Here is a 19,197-nt window from a genome sequence, read left to right on the forward strand (position 1 = left end):
AAATCAAACAAAAAGACAAAACAAATAGCAAACTAAACCCTGTTAAAGAGAGACAGCAAGGAAAGAACAAATCGAGAGGTTAAGATTGAGAGAAAGTTAAAGAGGAGAGAGAGAGAGCTAAACAGAGAGAAAGTGTGAATGCAAGGAGGGAAAAGAAAGAGAGAAAGTGAAATATATTGGAACCCTGAAAAACGACGGTCCATCTGCGCAGCGGGCGGTGGTGGTGTAAATCAGATGACGCACCTCAGGTACCAACAGACAGACAGACAGACACTGAACAGGGACAGAGACAGATAGGCAGGTACAGTACCAGCCAGCCAGAGAGACAGATGGGTGGGCACATACCAGGTTGACAGACAGACAGATCTTGAGTTGAAGAAGGAATCCACCCCGCATGAAGAACTGACACACTTTTCAGCTATCTAAGACGAAACACTGCTCAGCACGGAAGGAAAAGAGAGAGCAAAACCAGCATTTAAGCAAACTACTTCTCCAAAAAGGCAATATTTGTCATTCTTGAGTTTAGTGAGGGTTTTAAAATAAATATGTAGAATTCACTAAGATATGTGGAGGTATCAGACCTCTCTCTCGTAACAATGTACAGTATATACACATATTATCTCTTCAATGACAAAATAGCCTTTACACTGTCAAATAATACAACCAGCCATGTCATTATAAGCAAGCATTGTCTTTTGTACAAATACCCATGCAACTCCCTTAAGATAGGTAACTCGTTAAGTTCTCACCCTCATTCAACAACAGCAGATATTGCCTTTTTTTATTTAATGTGCAAGTTACCAAATACATCATTCAACTTAAAATAAAACATTAGGTTATAGTACATTAAAAAAAAAAAGTCAAAATCTATACAACATTCAAACCTCCGTCAACATCAACGAATGGGATGCTGCTTAGTATATACAGACATGTTATCATTCATGCACAGTGTGAACAAGTAGCACATTAATTAACGATTAACATTCCAAAATATGGACATGGCATGTGGGGAGGGTAGAGGACACAGAGAGATGCTGCACAGTCACAGTGCAGATGCACACTATAGCAACATGCTGGGCAGGAGAAGTCCTTGTGCTTCACTGCACCAGTACACAATGTATGGCTGTACTTCACATGTTTTTTCTTTCTCCTCCTCCTCTTCTTGTCATTTGTAGTTGGTTAGTTGAGTATTAGGGTTGGAGGAAAGGTCTTTTTTAGTATTTCAATGTCATAGTAACCTTTTCAGATCAGAGAAAGGTCATAATGTATAATCATGTAACAGCAGAGTCATCGTCAGCATATAAGCAATGTCATCCTTTTCATTAGAAACACGGGAACCAGTGCAATGTTTTTCCTTCAATTTGAAACATCACCCCATCTCCACCAAATGTCAATGTTTTTATCCAAATTTGGAATTAGAAATGTTCTGTTTAGGTAAAACAATACCAAGGCTTTTGGTACCGCACAGGGATCTTTTTGGTGGTGTTAAGAAATGTCAGTGTGTTAGAAAACACACTCATATTCTGGCTAAGCTGTTACTGGAGTTTCCATTAGAAATAGTTCCCTTTGGCAAAATAGGAGTAAACTCCACTTGGCTTCCATATAAGTACTTTAATCTAGATGGAACCTTTTCAGGGGCTGCAAATTCTGTGGTGAGAAATGACAAGAACAAGACTAAATCTGAATTTTCTAAAACCAAACTACAACTATGATTACTTTTACTTTATTGTTACGTTACACATCAAGTATAGTGTATTAAACAAACTCAGTAGGAAACTCGGGGTATATTCATCAAATAATGTGGACCGTCTTCCTCTTCCACACACTGATTGACCTGCCTGATGTGGAGTAACAGTCTTGAATGTAAACCCTTATATCTGGAGACTGGCAGTAAGATGGATTAAAAAGATTGCATCATTAAGACAAAAGCCTTTACCTCAGAAAATAGAAAATACTCAGTCAATGTATTTCTCACCAGCTTCACTTTGAACTTCTGTAAAATGTCCCTATAGCTACTGCATTATAGCAACCGTTTAATCTACACTTCTGTCCACCATTACAATTGATGTATTTTATGTTTAAGATATTGTTTATTGAAATATTCCATTTAATGTTTAAAAAATGAAGATGCGCAGCTCAGTGGAGAGAGAAAGAGGGTGAGGGTTTAGTGTTGAGGGTGGGTTTATGATAGGGGTGAGGGGTAAAGGGTTTCTGGTTAGGGTTAGTGGTTAAGGGTTTAGTGTTGAGGGTGGGTTTATGATAGGGGTGAGGGGTAAAGGGTTTCTGGTTAGGGTTAGTGGTTAAGGGTTTAGTGTTGAGGGTGGGTTTATGATAGGGGTGAGGGGTAAAGGGTTTCTGGTTAGGGTTAGTGGTTAAGTGTTTAGTGTTGAGGGTGGGTTTATGATAGGGGTGAGGGGTAAAGGGTTTCTGGTTAGGGTTAGTGGTTAAGGGTTTAGTGTTGAGGGTGGGTTTATGATAGGGGTGAGGGGTAAAGGGTTTCTGGTTAGGGTTAGTGGTTAAGGGTTTAGTGTTGAGGGTGGGTTTATGATAGGGGTGAGGGGTAAAGGGTTTCTGGTTAGGGTTAGTGGTTAAGGGTTTAGTGTTGAGGGTGGGTTTATGATAGGGGTGAGGGGTAAAGGGTTTCTGGTTAGGGTTAGTGGTTAAAGGTTTAGTGTTGAGGGTGGGTTTATGATAGGGGTGAGGGGTAAAGGGTTTCTGGTTAGGGTTAGTGGTTAAGAATTGACTGTAGAGCCCTTGAGGACTGGGACTGATAAAAAGACCAGTCTGGTAGGAGCTTAGACACAAAGATAGAGAGAAAGAGCCAATGGTGAGAGGCTGCTGAAAGATGTGTAGCCAATGGATGGAGCTAATGCAGAGGGCGATCCAGTACGGTCTCTCTGCATTCTATTGCAATTTGAATCAAGCATGGTGGTGGTGAAAATGATAATGTAAGTTGACAACGAGTTATCTGACAGTTAAAATGGTAACGCTGGCCATTCAATCACGATATGGCCTTAAAGGTAAAAGTATGCTAAACTCCTTTAACAGAACTACATCTACAGCAAGATAAAAGAACAGAGGAAACCTAATCAGATGTTCTACTGGGGATCAAATCGAGGGTCAGAAGGTGGTGAGCAGCTCTTGCAGCCAGGCCCTAACTGAGATTTATTAAGACTAACACACAGACAAGAGACTTTCTTCAAAAGTACCTGTTACTCCCCACCCACTATGTTTGCGAACAGCCGTATCTTTGTTTCTTTTGATGTTCATGCATATACATATCAATAATGATGGTATGGGAATTATTAAAGGATTTCACTCAAATGTCTAGTGTTTAGTTTGAAATGAGCGCCAGGCGTCTACGATGCTGTTTATATCGGGTTGCTGGGTAGTGAGAGACATAACAAACAGCTACACACACACACACACACACACACACACACACACACACACACACACACACACACACACACACACACACACACACACACACACACACACACACACACACACACACACACACACACACACACACACACAAGCACGCACACACACGCACACACACACACACACGCGCACACACACGCGCACAACTGTCATTCTACAGACTTCAGAGGTGTCTCTGTCCCAGCGCTGACAGGCCGCTCCTCGCCTGCACAACCAGTCTCATCCTTTAAGCACTAGGGGAGGGATCTTTCACTTCTTAAAAGGGGGAAGTGGTGGGGTGGGTCGGGGTTATTAACGACAAGAGAAAAACTTTTTTCACTGTTGCTGTTGCCTCCTTGTCTCAGGTTAGCTCTTCTAGGGCCTTCTTAAGTTTGTAGCTGTTTAGAAGGCCTTGAAATGGCAGTAGACCTCCAGTGAGGAGAACAGAATGTACAGCAGCCACAGGCTGACAAACAGCATGGTGGTCAGTATCTTGGGAGTCCGCGGACCTCCCAGCTCGCCGCCGATCGAAGGCCGCCGCCGGTACATCAGCACTCCGACACAGATGAACGCAAAGATGGTGAAGAGGGTGACGGAGAAGGCCAGGCTCCCCGGGTCTACCTTGAAGTCGTTGCCCTTGGAGTTGTGGTAGATGGCGGCGATGGACCAGGCCACGCCGATGCCCAGGAACACGTTGACCGCGTTGCTGCCCGTCACGTTGCCGATGGATGCATCAGCATACTGGTCCTGGATGGCTGCCACCTTACTGGCAAAGGTGTCTGGAAGAAAGGGAAGAGAGGATGGAGGGGAGGAGGGTGTTGTGTGTGTGATTCAATAACGATTGGGAAAAGGTTATTGGATTGGGGGAATTAATGGTGATGGGGTATGGGGAAGAGGGTGTGGGTAAAGGGTGACAGGCAAAACAAAAAAGCTCAATATTAATTAAAAGTCTAAAGAACACAGAACAGCATTGTTTCATAAGACATAATTCAATGTAATGTCTGCAGACTATAATCAGGGAGCAAAATTGTCACTGTTGCAGTGACAGGGGCTCCGTCTCAGCAGAAGTCTTCTGTCTGGGTCTCTTTCCCCCAGACCCAGATCAATACCTGAGGCAAGCACACAATCTTCTCCATAAATGGCCGTCTATGTGTCTGGATTTAAACAGTCTGCTGTAGGAACAACAGCAGCCCAGCAGGAAGACACCATTCAATCTCTGGAGTGGAGCCAGCTGTTTATGCTAAGTTGCAGTTACCTTTCCAGGAGAAAGTGCTTTCATAGAAAGTCAAGGAACCATTCTAATGTTTGAGATGTCTTTCATTGGCAAGTGACAGAGCACTCTGTTTTATTTTCTGTCCCTCGGTCCTTCCTCACTTCCTTTGTGCACCCTTGCCTTTTATTTTCCTGGTGCCCGAGAAAGAGCGAGGGAGGCCAGGTTGAGACAAAGTACTCCTCAGGGTGACTCCATTCACTGAGCTGGCATCAGGCTCTAGCCAGCTGGACATGATACCATGGTCATTGGCCCTGAGTGGCACTATTCACTGGGAATCTAGCTCTGCTGACTTCAACATGGCACAAGACGGGCACCGACATGGGCATACAAGTGTGGACGTTACTGGACTACAATCGTGAATAAAGTAGCTGTGGTTGATTTAGAACAGATGCTGAGCAATGACTGGTCTGAGAGCTGTAACGTGTAACTGAGGAAGATTCATCACTTAAAAATAATCCATCTCATGTCCAGTGACAGGATAGTACTCACAGGGACTTGTCCCTTGATCCCATGCCTGCCGACTGGCCACTCTGGCCACTCGGGCCACTCGGGCCACTCGGGCCACTCGGGCCACTCGGGCCACTCGGGCCACTCTGGCCACTCTGGCCACTCGGGCCTTGCACTGAGCTGGAAAACCACTGGACCAAGACCCAGGAAGAAATACGATTGAAAAACATAAAGTAAATGTATAACCCATTTTTTTATGTTACATCATTTTTGTGCATCTCTGAGCAATGTTCTATCATACGATGCAAAACTCGCCGTACCACGCCTGTAATGCACATGAAAACATGAAATGACCCTGGGATTCGATAAAACATCGCTCAGAGATGCACAAAAATGTTATAACATTCAGAATGGGTGAATTGTTATTTAAAGTATTAGAGCTATGTACAGAGTCATGAAGCAGCCATCCACACAACAGTTTAACTGAGATATTTGTCTATTTATCTCTGTCTGTCTCTATGAATAAATTGATTGGTTAAATCTTCTTCTGGCCCATTTATTGTTCAATGACAGTTCTTATTATTTCTTGCGTGTTTTTGTTCTACCTTGATATTTGTAGAATTACATTGTTATTGATTATGGCATTGTTGGGTTTAGAGCTAGCAAGAAAGACATTTTCACTGTACTTGTGCATGTGACATTAAAACTCGCTACGTCTTCAATCCTCTCTCTACAGAGAATGCTCTAGCTAGCTGGATAGTGTGGTGTGTTTAGATGTCTGTGGGAGAGAGAGAGAGGGAGAGAGAGAGAGAGAGCTGCAGTACAGTAGACTGAGCCAGGCGTTGGCAGTGCAGCAGGCTTTGTGCGGCAGACTGGACAAAAGGCTCTCTCACTCTCTCTCTCTGATAAGAGTGTGGTCGGATCCCCTGAGCAGAATGCAGGGTGAGGACAAAAGCAGGACGGACAGAAAGACACGGGAGAGAGCTGTGGAGTGGCGAAAGGCTGATGCAGAACAGACAGGGGTTGCCTCGTAAATGTCTGCACTAATCATCATACTGTGCAGCTTCACTGAGAATGGAAGGTGGGATGGAGGGAACGGAGGGAGGGGAGGGGACACTGGGAACGCCACAGCCTCACAGTTCTCGACAACACAAACCAGAGCATCTATAGAAAGGGACATGTATGCAAGCACACACACACACCAGGGTGGGGACTACTGCAGCTACCCTTTAATACGGGAGGGGCATTTGTGTAGCGAGGAGTGTATGACTGTCGGATATAGAATTGCACAGTATGTACTGTCAGATGAAATAGAGTGATTGTTTGTCCCTGCATGGTGTGTGCTCGTGCGTGTGTGTGGGCTGTGTGCTCGTGTGTGCTCAGTTTCCAACCCCAGGCAGTGGTTTCCAGCACTGCCACACACACACACACGCACTGCAGTCCAATTGGCGGCTGTGATTGTGTAAGGATAGCGAGCAGTGTGTGTGGGCAGAGAGAGCATCTGTGTTGTCCTTCTTCTTGCTCCTCTCTATCCTACACCATATATCCAATCTCCTCTGCCCTATCAACACCGTATACAGCAAAATCTAGCTCCTCTCTACCTCCAAGATAATGGCTTTTCTAAAGCAGATAGAAGAAGGCATAAGCTCCTGAGACTGTTTTACACCTCTCAGTTCCATCTCTATGATAAGAGCTTGCCTGCTAATCACTTCCTGGCTGTGACATCACACAGTCACAGTGGAGACTGTTATCTTTGACAAGCCCTACAATCACCAGCCATTTAACTGCCTACTACACATCTGCTGCTCTCTCCGGCACTATTAACATGCAGCAGCAGCCTCTCTCTGCCGCAGCTGCCGTTAATGGCTATATCAGTTACTATGGCAATTAGGCCTCCATGGCCTTGTCCGTCGCTGCTCTCCCTTCCTGGCAAGGCCAGGAGGAAGTGATGGTGATGATGTCACTTCCTGTGTGCTGGGAGTGTTCTCACATGACTTGATGCTCCCACGCTCCTGCTATCCAATCATGGTTCTAGTAAGTCAAGAAGGACAGCAGCGAGGTTCTCTTTTCTCTAGATGTGTTAGGAATGACTGTGACAGAGCACCCCGTAATCTATCCACACCTCCATGATGAATGTCATGATGAATGTCATGCTCACGCTCACGCCTACAGACGGCGTCTTGGATTGATCTCCCATTCTATCAGCCATTAGCTGTTTGCATAGTAAGGCCCTATAGAGGAGTAGTCCATAGCGCTAGAAACAACGACATGTACAATAGTTTCGTGGCAATAGCAAGACACGTTTAAAAGTCTCTCTACCTGCACTGATAAAAAACAGGGAGAGAATTTCACTAAATACTCAGTCGTTTTCCATCACACCTTCAAAGTGTATCAACCAGCACAGCGAGAGCACGAACCAGAAAGACTCCACTTTGTGAAGAAGTAAACGTCAACACAGAGGTGGCGGTGATAATTGGCCAGGATGAGAGGGACGTGACAACAGCTGGACTTATATTTAGACCTGCAGCTTTCTGAGGAAATTCTCAAATATTCAGATGTGCGTGTGCGTGTGCGTGTGCATGTGCGTGTGCATGTGCGTGTGTGTGTGTGTGTGTGTCTGTGTGTGAGCCCGGGAGGGCAGTGTGCCTGGGAAGGGTTGTTCAACGCTACCTACAGTCTTATTAATCAACCTTACATTAGCCATGCCCCATGTAGGATGGAAAACACCCTAGAGATTAATGTACATTTAGGTGTTCTATATATACAATACAAGGGTCCCTTTTGTACTGCATGATTAAATGCAGAGATTTACATATTCTCCTCAGTGTGCTCTTTATCATACTCCATTTATTTTTGAAACACACCCACACACCCACACCCACACCCACACCCACACCCACACACACACACACACACACACACACACACACACACACACACACACACACACACACCCTCTGACCTCCCTCTATGTTACTTTTATATGGGCTGCTGATGTTCTTCTCTGGCTCACTAACCATGACAAACGAGGCTCATTGAGACGTGTGGCTGTGGCGTGCCTTTGTATTGACTATAATTACAGTGGGGCGAGAGGTGTGGTGTGAAGGCTCCAGCAGGGTCCATTTACACATCAGCACAGCAGCACAGCAGCACAGCAGCACAGCAGCACAGCGCTACGGCGGCTAATGCTAGCTTAACCCCCTCGGTTATTGTTATCGCTCCTGTGTAGAGTAATGCATCATATTCTAAAGGGCAGGACACTGCACAACACCTGATCCCCATGAAAAATAACTCAATACTAATGAACATGGGTGGCGAAGCAGTGCAGCGGTGTGTGTGTCTGTGTGAACATGGGGAGGCAGGGTTCAAATTAGCAAGCCACTACAAACGTGTGTACTCTGTTGGAAAGTTACCCATGCACACACAACATCCCTTGTGCAAACAAACAGAATGACAGACACAAAGAATATTGACTGCTTGTACTGTTTCTTTACACGTCTTTGTCCTTTGTGCTTGTGAAATGGGGTTTAAAGTATTAGTGAAGTGAGGGGAACAGTGTTTCAGGAGTAATGTCTAGAAGTGTCAGAGCGGTGAGTCCTGAGTGAGTTACAGTGACTGGCTGGTCAGCAGGTCTGTGAAGCAGCTCAGTGTACAATACATGAACCGAGAGCTAATTAGCTAATTAGCTAAGCACTGTATCAGTCCCAGTTGAAAGCTATTAAGCTGTGTGTGTGTGTGTGTGTGTGTGTGTGTGTGTGTGTGTGTGTGTGTGTGTGTGTGTGTGTGTGTGTGTGTGTGTGTGTGTGTGTGTGTGTGTGTGTGTGTGTGTGTGTGAGACTGTGTGTGTGTACTCTGCACAGAGTTTGAAACTCATGGAGAAACATGCAGTCACACCCGGGGGAAGGTCGAAGACTAAAGCAAGTCAGGCTGCTGCAACAGTCCAAATTGCAAAGAACAGTGTATGTATGTATGTATGTATGTATGTATGTATGTATGTATGTATGTATGTATGTATGTATGTATGTATGTATGTGTGTATGTGTGTGTGTGTGTGTGTGTGTGTGTGTGCGTGTGCGTGTGCGTGTGCGTGTGCGTGTGCGTGTGCGTGTGCGTGTGCGTGTGCGTGTGCGTGTGTGTGTGTGTGTGTGCGTGTGTGTGTTTGTGTTTGGCTCCACATCTGAGTCACTGCCCATCTTCTGCCTCTAAAGACATCAGCCATCTTCTGGACTAACCCACGCCTGACATCTTACCTGCTAGCAATTACTCTGTTTCATCCTTTTCCATTCCACACACTTATGGTTGTGCACTATTATTCATCATAGGAGTGTGAGGTTTATGCCATGGTAGCTGTGAGGGGTTGAACTGATGTTCCATGTGTATTTATTTAGGCTCTTGTTCAACTGGCTGACTTGTATACAGTGATGTTAAACTGCTCAGGGACAGAGCATCAGCCACCGACTAACATGTCATGCATACATGTAACAGTATCTAGCAGAGGGTGTAAGCAGTGTAAATGAATGGTGGGAGTAAATGTAGGAGGTAAACACTGGACACTGGGAGTGTTTGGAGCGATTAAGGGCTCGATAGCGCGCTATAGCGCGACTGAAATGTGAAGGTCATTTCAGACTGAGCCGACTTTACCGTGAACACAGTCTCTGCCAAAGCGAGAACATCGCCTTTACATTTCAATCACGCTGTAGTGATGAATTTACGCGATATGGATTGAATCATGACTTTTGTAGGAAGAACGTTACCACAATCATTACATAGTAGTACATCTAGGTTAAACGGTACTGTAAAAGGAGTGCTACTGTCAACATTACAAAGCAAGTACATCTAGCATAAACACCAGGGTTAGTTTATAATATTACCTGGCACGGAGGTCCCCAGGGCCACAAACACCACAGCGGTGACAGAGTCCTTGAGGCCCACGGTGCAGCCGAAGTGGGAGGCCAGGTCCCCAATGAAGGCTGTGAGCAGACCGATCATACAGATGGACACCACGAAGCAGGCCCAGCCGTTCCAGTAGTCTGTCGGGGGCACGAACGCAAACAGAACCTTCCAGAAGACGGTGAGGAAGTGCATGACGTAGTCGAAGCAGGACGGCAGCTTCTCCTCGCCGCACTCTTCATCATCGTCATCCTCACCTGGCCGAGAGAAAGAGAGAAGATAGGGGGATGAGGAGAAAGAGAGAGGAGAGGGGGATGAGGAGAAGGGATATGTAAAGGATGCGATTGTTTAGTTGATGTATTGAGACGAATGATATTCCTCAACTGTTTACTGAACACCAGACAATGTTTTGTGAAATAAGTGAGCCAAAGTGATGTTTTGTGATGATGATGCTTTGCTGCTCTTAACATTGGAGCTAATTTGTCAGAGTGTAATCATAGCCTGAGGCCTCGGACTGGAGCCAATCCTGTCTAACAGGTACACAACATCTTTGTATGTGTGTGTGTATAAACACAGACACACATCTTTCTAGACATACAATATTAATCTGGTATTTGACCATCATAATGATTGCATCCCTAATGGCCTGAACCACAATCTCAAGGGACCAAAAGAGCCATTTGAACATGTTCACATTGTGATGCACTGTAAAAAGGCCAGACAAATTGCACAATGCCTTTTATCTGAGAAATGTCAAAAGCTATTTTCCGTCACATTTTTAACAAGGCAAATTCAAGACACAGAAAAGTCTAACACACACACACACACACACACACACACACACACACACACACACACACACACACACACACACACACACACACACACACACACACACACACACACACACACACACACACACACACACACACACACAATCCAATATGGCAATATGGTGTTAAGTGCCTTTCTCCCACTTTCTCCACCGCTCTGGTCATTTATGTCTCAACCCCTCTGCAAACTATTACAAACTACAAAGGGAAGCATAGCCACGAGCTGCCCAGTGACACGAACCTACCAGACGAGCTAAATTACTTCTATGCTCGCTTCGAGTCAAGTAACACTGAAACGTGCATGAGAGCACCAGCTGTTCTGGACGACTGCGTGATCACACTCTCCGTAGCTGACGTGAGTAAGACCTTTAAACAGCAATGTTTTTGAAAGAGCTGCAATGTATAGACATTCCCTAATATTTGAGACTTGTTTTATTGATTTTTTTCCTGAAATTGCAGTAACAGCCTGTTATATTCTGAAATTGTCACAGTAGATGCCGGCTGCACTGAGCCACATAAATCAATGGGAGCTCATCCCCACCACCAAAAACATGTCAAATGCAGATCATACAAATAGGATGTTTTTTAATTTGTAACATTGTGTGGTGATTTCAGAGGTGGCACCACAGGTCCCAGAGTGGAGGGGAGGAAATTGTTTTTCTGGAGCCTTTTTCTTGATTTGGTAGGCTAACCAAACCAACTCTGGACCCTAGTTGTAGAATATGACATAGTAAAACAAATTGTTGTAAAAACAAAAGGTTTTATGTGGGCTATGATGGGACCAGATTATTTTTCAAATCAGGTCATATGATATTTTTTTATTCTGTAATAAAACAATATACTCATACAGTATGTCATCACTATTGTGTTGATTGATTAATTCCAGTCAATCATTTTGGATTAGGTTAGGTCAAACTTCAGGAGGCTAGGTAGCCTAGCCTCCTGAAGTTTGACTATAAACCAAATTTGATCACATTCACATTTTCTCAGAACACAAATAAATGGGCCTATTTTAGGCTACATAGTTTAGGCTGGCCAGGCCCAGATGGGATCAGAGTGCATAGCAGACTCTAGGCTACCTGCAGCTATGGTTGTTATCAGTAGGCTACAGTTGATCAGACTGAAGCACAGACTAATTGTGCACGTTGACAAGTCATGAGGCATTGTCACACCTTGATCTGTTGCACCTGTCTTTGTGATTGTCTCCACCACCCTCTAGGTGTCGCCAATCTTCCCCATTATCCCATGTGTATTTAGACCTGTGTTCTCTGTTTGTCTGTTGCCAGTTCGTCTTGTTTGTCAAGTCGACCAGCGTTTGTTTCTCAGCTCCTGCTTTTCCCAGTATCTCTTTTTCTCACCCTCCTGGTTTTCACCCTTGCCTGTCCTGACTCTGAGCCCACCTGCCTGACCCGGAGCCTGACCCGGAGCCTGCATGCCGACCTGCACCTTTGCCCCACCTCTGGATTATTGTCCTCTACCTACCCGGACCCTGAGTCTGCCTGCCGTCCGGTACCTTTGCCCCACCTCTGGTTTACTGGCCCCTGCCTGCCTTGACCTGTCTATTGCCTGCCCCTGTTGAATTATTAAACCATTGTTCATTTGATGTTGTCTGCATCTGGGTCTTACCTTCATACCTGATAGGCATTTAATGTAAATGGACTTCCATATAGAACATCTCGTTGAAATGCTCTCCTAACCTGCTACAATGAGACGCCATCTTAACCGACTTCCTGGGCTTCACATGCGCTATTGAGTCTTCACATAGGAATGAATGGTGTCACGTGATTTATGTGGCTTTGCCCATTCATATACAGTCAATGATCTGCCTGCCGTGTCCTCTCCCTCGGGCTAGTAATGGCGGTAATCTACCGTGAAGAACCATGTGTTAACAGGCTGAGAGACTTGTGTTAACAGGGTGATGGGCAACCCTCTCAGTGGAGCAGCCCCAGATGAGGGCCCTTACTGAGATTTTGGGCTCGTTTCAGTGGCAAGGCTGAAGCTACCAACTGCAGACACAAGTCGAGGAGTAAAGTTGTGGGAGGTGCACCACTGATGTAGTTTTCCAACAGCAAGGCTCAGTGCAATATGGCAGTGTTGCCATCATTTATACAAGTTTTTCTTGTTGAAATAAACATGTCTGCAACCCGCATATCACACACTCACAAACTGTGAACATACTGTATGTGTGTGTACATTGTACTATCAATTGGTGAGAAAGCCTCAAATATCACATTCATTTGTACATATCCACTGTATACATGAATCACGGCAAAGTTTGTTCCTGTTTCAGTCCTGCCTTTGGTCACGTTCGCGTGGGTCAAACAAAAACAACCTAATGATTGGTTGACAACAGAGACTCCCACAATGCAGGCTAGCCCTACTGCAGGATGAAGTTGATAAAGAGAAACTGAAGTCAGAACTTCATGACCTTTGATCACCGCAAGTCAGACAATTTTTATCCGCGTAATGCAGCACACTTCAGGAGGCAGTGACCAATGTAATGCAGCACACTTCAGGAGGCAGTGACCAATGTAATGCAGCACACTTCAGGAGGCAGTGACCAATGTAATGCAGCACACTTCAGAAGGCAGTGACCAATGTAATGCAGCACACTTCAGAAGGCAGTGACCAATGTAATGCAGCACACTTCAGGAGGCAGTGACCAACGTAATGCAGCACACTTCAGGAGGCAGTGACCAACGTAATGCAGCACACTTCAGGAGGCAGTGACCAATGTAATGCAGCACACTTCAGGAGGCAGTGACCAATGTAATGCAGCACACTTCAGGAGGCAGTGACCAACGTAATGCAGCACACTTCAGGAGGCAGTGACCAATGTAATGCAGCACACTTCAGAAGGCAGTGACCAATGTAATGCAGCACACTTCAGGAGGCAGTGACCAACGTAATGCAGCACACTTCAGGAGGCAGTGACCAACGTAATGCAGCACACTTCAGGAGGCAGTGACCAATGTAATGCAGCACACTTCAGGAGGCAGTGACCAATGTAATGCAGCACACTTCAGGAGGCAGTGACCAACGTAATGCAGCACACTTCAGGAGGCAGTGACCAACGTAATGCAGCACACTTCAGGAGGCAGTGACCAACGTAATGCAGCACACTTCAGGAGGCAGTGACCAATGTAATGCAGCACACTTCAGGAGGCAGTGACCAATGTAATGCAGCACACTTCAGGAGGCAGTGACCAACGTAATGCAGCACACTTCAGGAGGCAGTGACCAATGTAATGCAGCACACTTCAGGAGGCAGTGACCAACGTAATGCAGCACACTTCAGGAGGCAGTGACCAATGTAATGCAGCACACTTCAGGAGGCAGTGACCAACGTAATGCAGCACACTTCAGGAGGCAGTGACCAATGTAATGCAGCACACTTCAGAAGGCAGTGACCAACGTAATGCAGCACACTACAGAAGGCAGTGACCAACGACTTGACAAGAGTGATCTGCTCTAACGCCCTGTGTTATTTGTGCTCAGAGTAGACTTATAAATACAAACCATCTCCCCAGCCATATAAATACAAACCATCTCCCTAGCCATATAAATACAACCCATCTCCCTAGCCATATACTGTAAATACAAACCATCTCCCTAGCCATATAAATACAAACCATCTCCCTAGCCATATACTGTAAATACAAACCATCTCCCTAGCCATATAAATACAAACCATCTCCCTAGCCATATAAATACAAACCATCTCCCTAGCCATATAAATACAAACCATCTCCCTAGCCATATAAATACAAACCATCTCCCTAGCCATATACTGTAAATACAGCCCATCTCCCTAGCCATATACTGTAAATACAACCCATCTCCCTAGCCATATAAATACAAACCATCTCCCTAGCCATATAAATACAAACCATCTCCCTAGCCATATACTGTAAATACAAACCATCTCCCTAGCTGTATAAATACAACCCATCTCCCTAGCCGTATAAATACAACCCATCTCCCTAGCCATATAAATACAAACCATCTCCCTAGCCATATAAATACAAACCATCTCCCTAGCTGTATAAATACAAACCATCTCCCTAGCCATATACTGTAAATACAAACCATCTCCCTAGCCATAAAAATACAAACCATCTCCCTAGCTGTATAAATACAAACCATCTCCCTAGCTGTATAAATACAAACCCATCTCTCTAGTCGTATAAATACAACCCATCTCCCTAGCCATATAAATACAAACCATCTCCCTAGCCATATAAATACAAACCATCTCCTAGCTGTCACGTTCCTGACCTGTTTTCGGTTGTTTTTGTATATGTTTAGTTGGTCAGGGCGTGAGTTGGGGTGGGCATTCTATGTTATGTGTTTCTATGTTGGGTTAAATGTGTTGCCTGATATGGTTCTCAATTAGAGGCAGGTGTTTGACGTTTCCTCTGATTGAGAACCATTAAGGTAGGCTGTTCTCACTGTTTGTTTGTGGGTGATTGTTGCTGTGTCTGTGTTTGTGCACCACACGGTTCTGTCTCGTTTTGTATAGTCTGTTAGTGCGTTCTGCGTTTTAAGTTAGATCGCATGTTCAGGACTGTTGACGTCGTTTGTTGTTTTGAAGTTTGTCTTGTATTTTTGTATTCGTTAATATAATTAAATTCATTATGTCTACATACCTCGCTGCGTGTTGGTCCGATCCATGCTCCTCCTCGTCTGAGGAGGAGAACGACTTCGGCAGCCGTTACACTAGCCGTATAAATACAACCCATCTCCCTAGCCATATAAATACAACCCATCTCCCTAGCCATATAAATACAAACCATCTCCCTAGCCATATAAATACAACCCATCTCCCTAGCCATATAAATACAACCCATCTCCCTAGCCATATAAATACAAACCATCTCCCGAGAACGCTAGAGAAGTGCCTGTTAGGATGATAAAGAAGGCACTCATTCAGTGTAGGCGAGGAATGCTTTACATAATTTGTGTCAGGGTTTATCTGAGAACCCAAAGCTATGGCGTCAAATAGCCTGCCCTGTGAACAACTGGGACATGAGGTGACTCACTCTTAGTTCCTGTATGTATCTCCTACTGTAAGGAGTTCCACTCATCACCATCAATCATTAAGTTAAACATAGGGAGTGAAAATACTCACTACATACATGGAACTGAGAGAAGCGAGAGAGAGATTTACTGCCACCTGCAGTTATGGAATGTTTCCTCACAAGTATAATTCATTGGCTTATATATCCTGGTGACCTGGATGAAATGATGTGGTACTTCCTTAAGTCCCACCCAGTTGACTACTTCAAAATGGTCAAAGTCCTCAATGGCGCTGCCCATGCCAAAACAGGATTTTGGCCACTAAATGTAGAGAGTCTCTCTCTCTCTCTCTCTCTCTCTCTCTCTCGCTCTCTCGCTCTCTCTCTCTCTCATTCACTTTTCTCTTTAAATGTTTTCTCTCTCTTTCTCCCTCAACTCTGTAATGGAGCTCAGTTTCCCTGTCCTTAATTTTACAGGCACGCACATACAAACACACACGCCACATACAGAGAGGAGTGTGGAGGAGGTGGTGACATCAGAGCCAGTCTGGAGGGGGCGTGTGTCTCTAATGATATCTGACCTCATGACCTGCTCCTAATCTTTACCCCTGACACCTCCTCTCATATGTCCTTTATACATCATCACCCCTTCCCACTCTTCTCATCTGTTTATCCATCACTCCGTTACCTCCTCTCTCCTTTCCTCTCATTAGTCCATCTACCACTCCTTCACACCCCTGACACCTCCTCTCTACTTTCCTCCCGTATAATTTTCTTTAATCTGTCTATCGACCATTCATTTCGATCTATGCTCTCTACAATCAACCCCTCTCCTTCCTCTCTCTGCATCAATTCCTTTCCTCCTGGTTTCTTAGCGCTCATACTGTATTAATCAGACGTTCATTCCCATGGAGAGGTAGAGAGGAGGAAGTAGGAGGGAAAAGGAGAGATTGCAGTAGGAAGGAGAGAGAGAGAGAGAGAGAGAGAGAGAGAGAGAGAGAGAGAGAGAGAGAGAGAGAGAGTGAGAGAGAGGCTATTCTAGAAGGAATATTCAGTAGGGAAGTGACTGGAGTAATAAAGTAAACCAACAGAGGGACATTACTTTATAGCCTGAGCGAGCTCTGCGGCTCACATCCCTGCCTGTGGTTACTCATCATTAAACACACAGTTATGAGAGAGAGGTTGAGAGAGATAAATGTACTCTGTGTTCTACTGCAGATATAATACAAAATTATATACATATGTGCAGCACAGTGTGTGCCAGTTTTACGCACACACACACACAAAGAGAGGGAGAGAAAGAGAGAGAGAGAGAGACATAGATGGAGAGAAATAGAGAGCAAGAGTATAGCATACAGAAAAAAGACTGAAAAAAAGAATGGTGGTTACGCCCTTTCAAAACTCCCACTTTACAGTCTTGTCACACACACATCCACTTAATGCATCAGTAAACAGGATGGCTTTATCTCCTGCGGCACCACAACACACCTTGTCTGAGGAGAATTGTCCATTAGCCACGGCCACCTTAACCCCTGCCTGCACACAGCCAGCTAGCGCCTGCTGATATGTCTAAAGGCTCTTAACGGATGGTTAATGGTGGTTAAGTGCTCGTTTTTTAGATGATTCCAGGGTCAACAAGTACATTCATTAAATCATTTGAAATGCTGTTGAAACGCTTCTTCTGTCCCAGGTAATCTCACACACATAAAGGTTAACATTAACATACACATCATATACCTTCGCTACAGTATGGATTTCGTATGGGTTTCTGGTTCGGACTAACATATTCCCTGATGTAGTTCAACTGTATCTATTGGAACATTTCTCTTGAGTTGAGCCATGGCTGTCGCTAATAGACTGATTCTCTCTCTCTCTCTATCTTGAATTTCCTCACAGGAGGAGGATAATAAACCATTCCATTCCTTTGACTAGATCAGAGCTTTCTGTTTGGACTTAGGGTTCAGCTCCAGACCAACAACATCCAAGATAATGTTTGGCACAGGCTGCCATCTGTCTGTCTCAGCAGGTAGCTGTGCTCTGAGTCCCCTAGGTCTGTACCTTGCTAATTAAACTGACCCCTGTGTGGCACGGGTCAACAAAGGTCAGATAAGGTCGGGCAATGTCCTCTGTATCGCCACATACTGTAGTAGTGTGTGTGTTTAGGTAGTGTGAATAATGAACACTGCTGTGATGATCACACCTGCTGCACACACAGCATACGCTACAGGACACGATTAACCAACATTTCATTTTTTGGGGGTTATTAAACAACTAATTGACCGACGTCAGTTAAATTATTTGAATTCCATTCATTTATTTTTTGTGAGCCCAATGCAATGTTTCTCTAGAGAGAAATAAAATAATTCAAGAGAGAAAACAGGTCAAGAACTACGCTGAGCTGAAGGGAGTTGTAGTTTTCATTAAGTAAATATTAAACTTCATAGTAATTTCAATTTTTCTATTGATGTCTACCCACTGTGGACCTGACAGAGACAATGGAATATTTTTTGAATGTTCACTATTTTTGTCTTTGAAATTTCCATTAAAAAGCTCTAAAATCATTGTAATGTCATTATTTCATAATGCATTTAACGTAAAAAAATAAATAATAATGAAACCGAAAACTGTGATTATATAATATTTTTTTTTATAATCGAACCAAAACCGAACTGACCTTAAAAGTCACTAATTGCTCAGCAATATAAATTATACACATCAACTCGAACACACATTACAGACGCCAACACACACTGTGATGCACAGACAGAAGTAAAACCATGAATAGGGAAAAGGAGAGAGAAAGAGAGTGAGAGAAAGAGATGCTGTAGAAAGAAAGAGGAAGAGAGAGTGAGCCTCTGGCCAATGTCCAGTGTGTCTGCAGGTAATGGCAGGTTGTAGGTGACAGTGAGAGGTCATTGAGGAGGTGTTCATCTTTCCATCATGCCCTATAGGGGGAGGCAGCCAGCTCCAAACCCAGCGAAGGCGACATTAAACTGGGCACACAGGACCGGAGCACTACATTAATTTCAACTTTACAGTGCCTTCGGAAAGTATTCAGACCCCTTGGCTTTTTCCACATTTTGTTAGGTTACAGCCTTATTCTATAATTGATTAAAATGTTATTTTTTTCTCATCAATCTACATGCAATACCCCATAATGACAAAGCTTGAAACAGCTGTATTTTGGGAGTTTCTCCCATTCTTCTCTCCAGATCCTCTCAAGCTCTATCAGGTTGGATGGGGAGAACAGAAATTTTCAGGTTTGTCCAGAGATGTTCGATCGGGTTCAAGTCCGGGCTCTGGCTGGGCC

The 19,197-nt window shown here is 44.5% G+C and overlaps 1 protein-coding gene across 2 annotated transcripts in view; it reads right to left on the minus strand.

The window, feature by feature from the left end:
- Positions 1-474: 474 nt before the first annotated feature.
- LOC129858932 (sodium/calcium exchanger 1-like) overlaps positions 475-19,197 on the minus strand; it is a 168,333-nt gene continuing 149,610 nt past the window's right edge. For both annotated transcript variants that reach the window (XM_055928186.1, XM_055928177.1), the window contains exons 6-7: positions 10,018-10,293; positions 475-4,205 (exon numbers count right to left, since the gene is read on the minus strand). In XM_055928186.1, the coding sequence (XP_055784161.1) occupies positions 3,829-4,205; positions 10,018-10,293 (653 nt within the window). In that variant the 3' untranslated portion in view covers positions 475-3,828. The remainder of the gene's footprint in view (positions 4,206-10,017; positions 10,294-19,197) is intronic.

This window comes from Salvelinus fontinalis, chromosome 1 (genome assembly GCF_029448725.1).
Source record: "Salvelinus fontinalis isolate EN_2023a chromosome 1, ASM2944872v1, whole genome shotgun sequence".
Taxonomy (NCBI): domain Eukaryota; kingdom Metazoa; phylum Chordata; class Actinopteri; order Salmoniformes; family Salmonidae; genus Salvelinus; species Salvelinus fontinalis.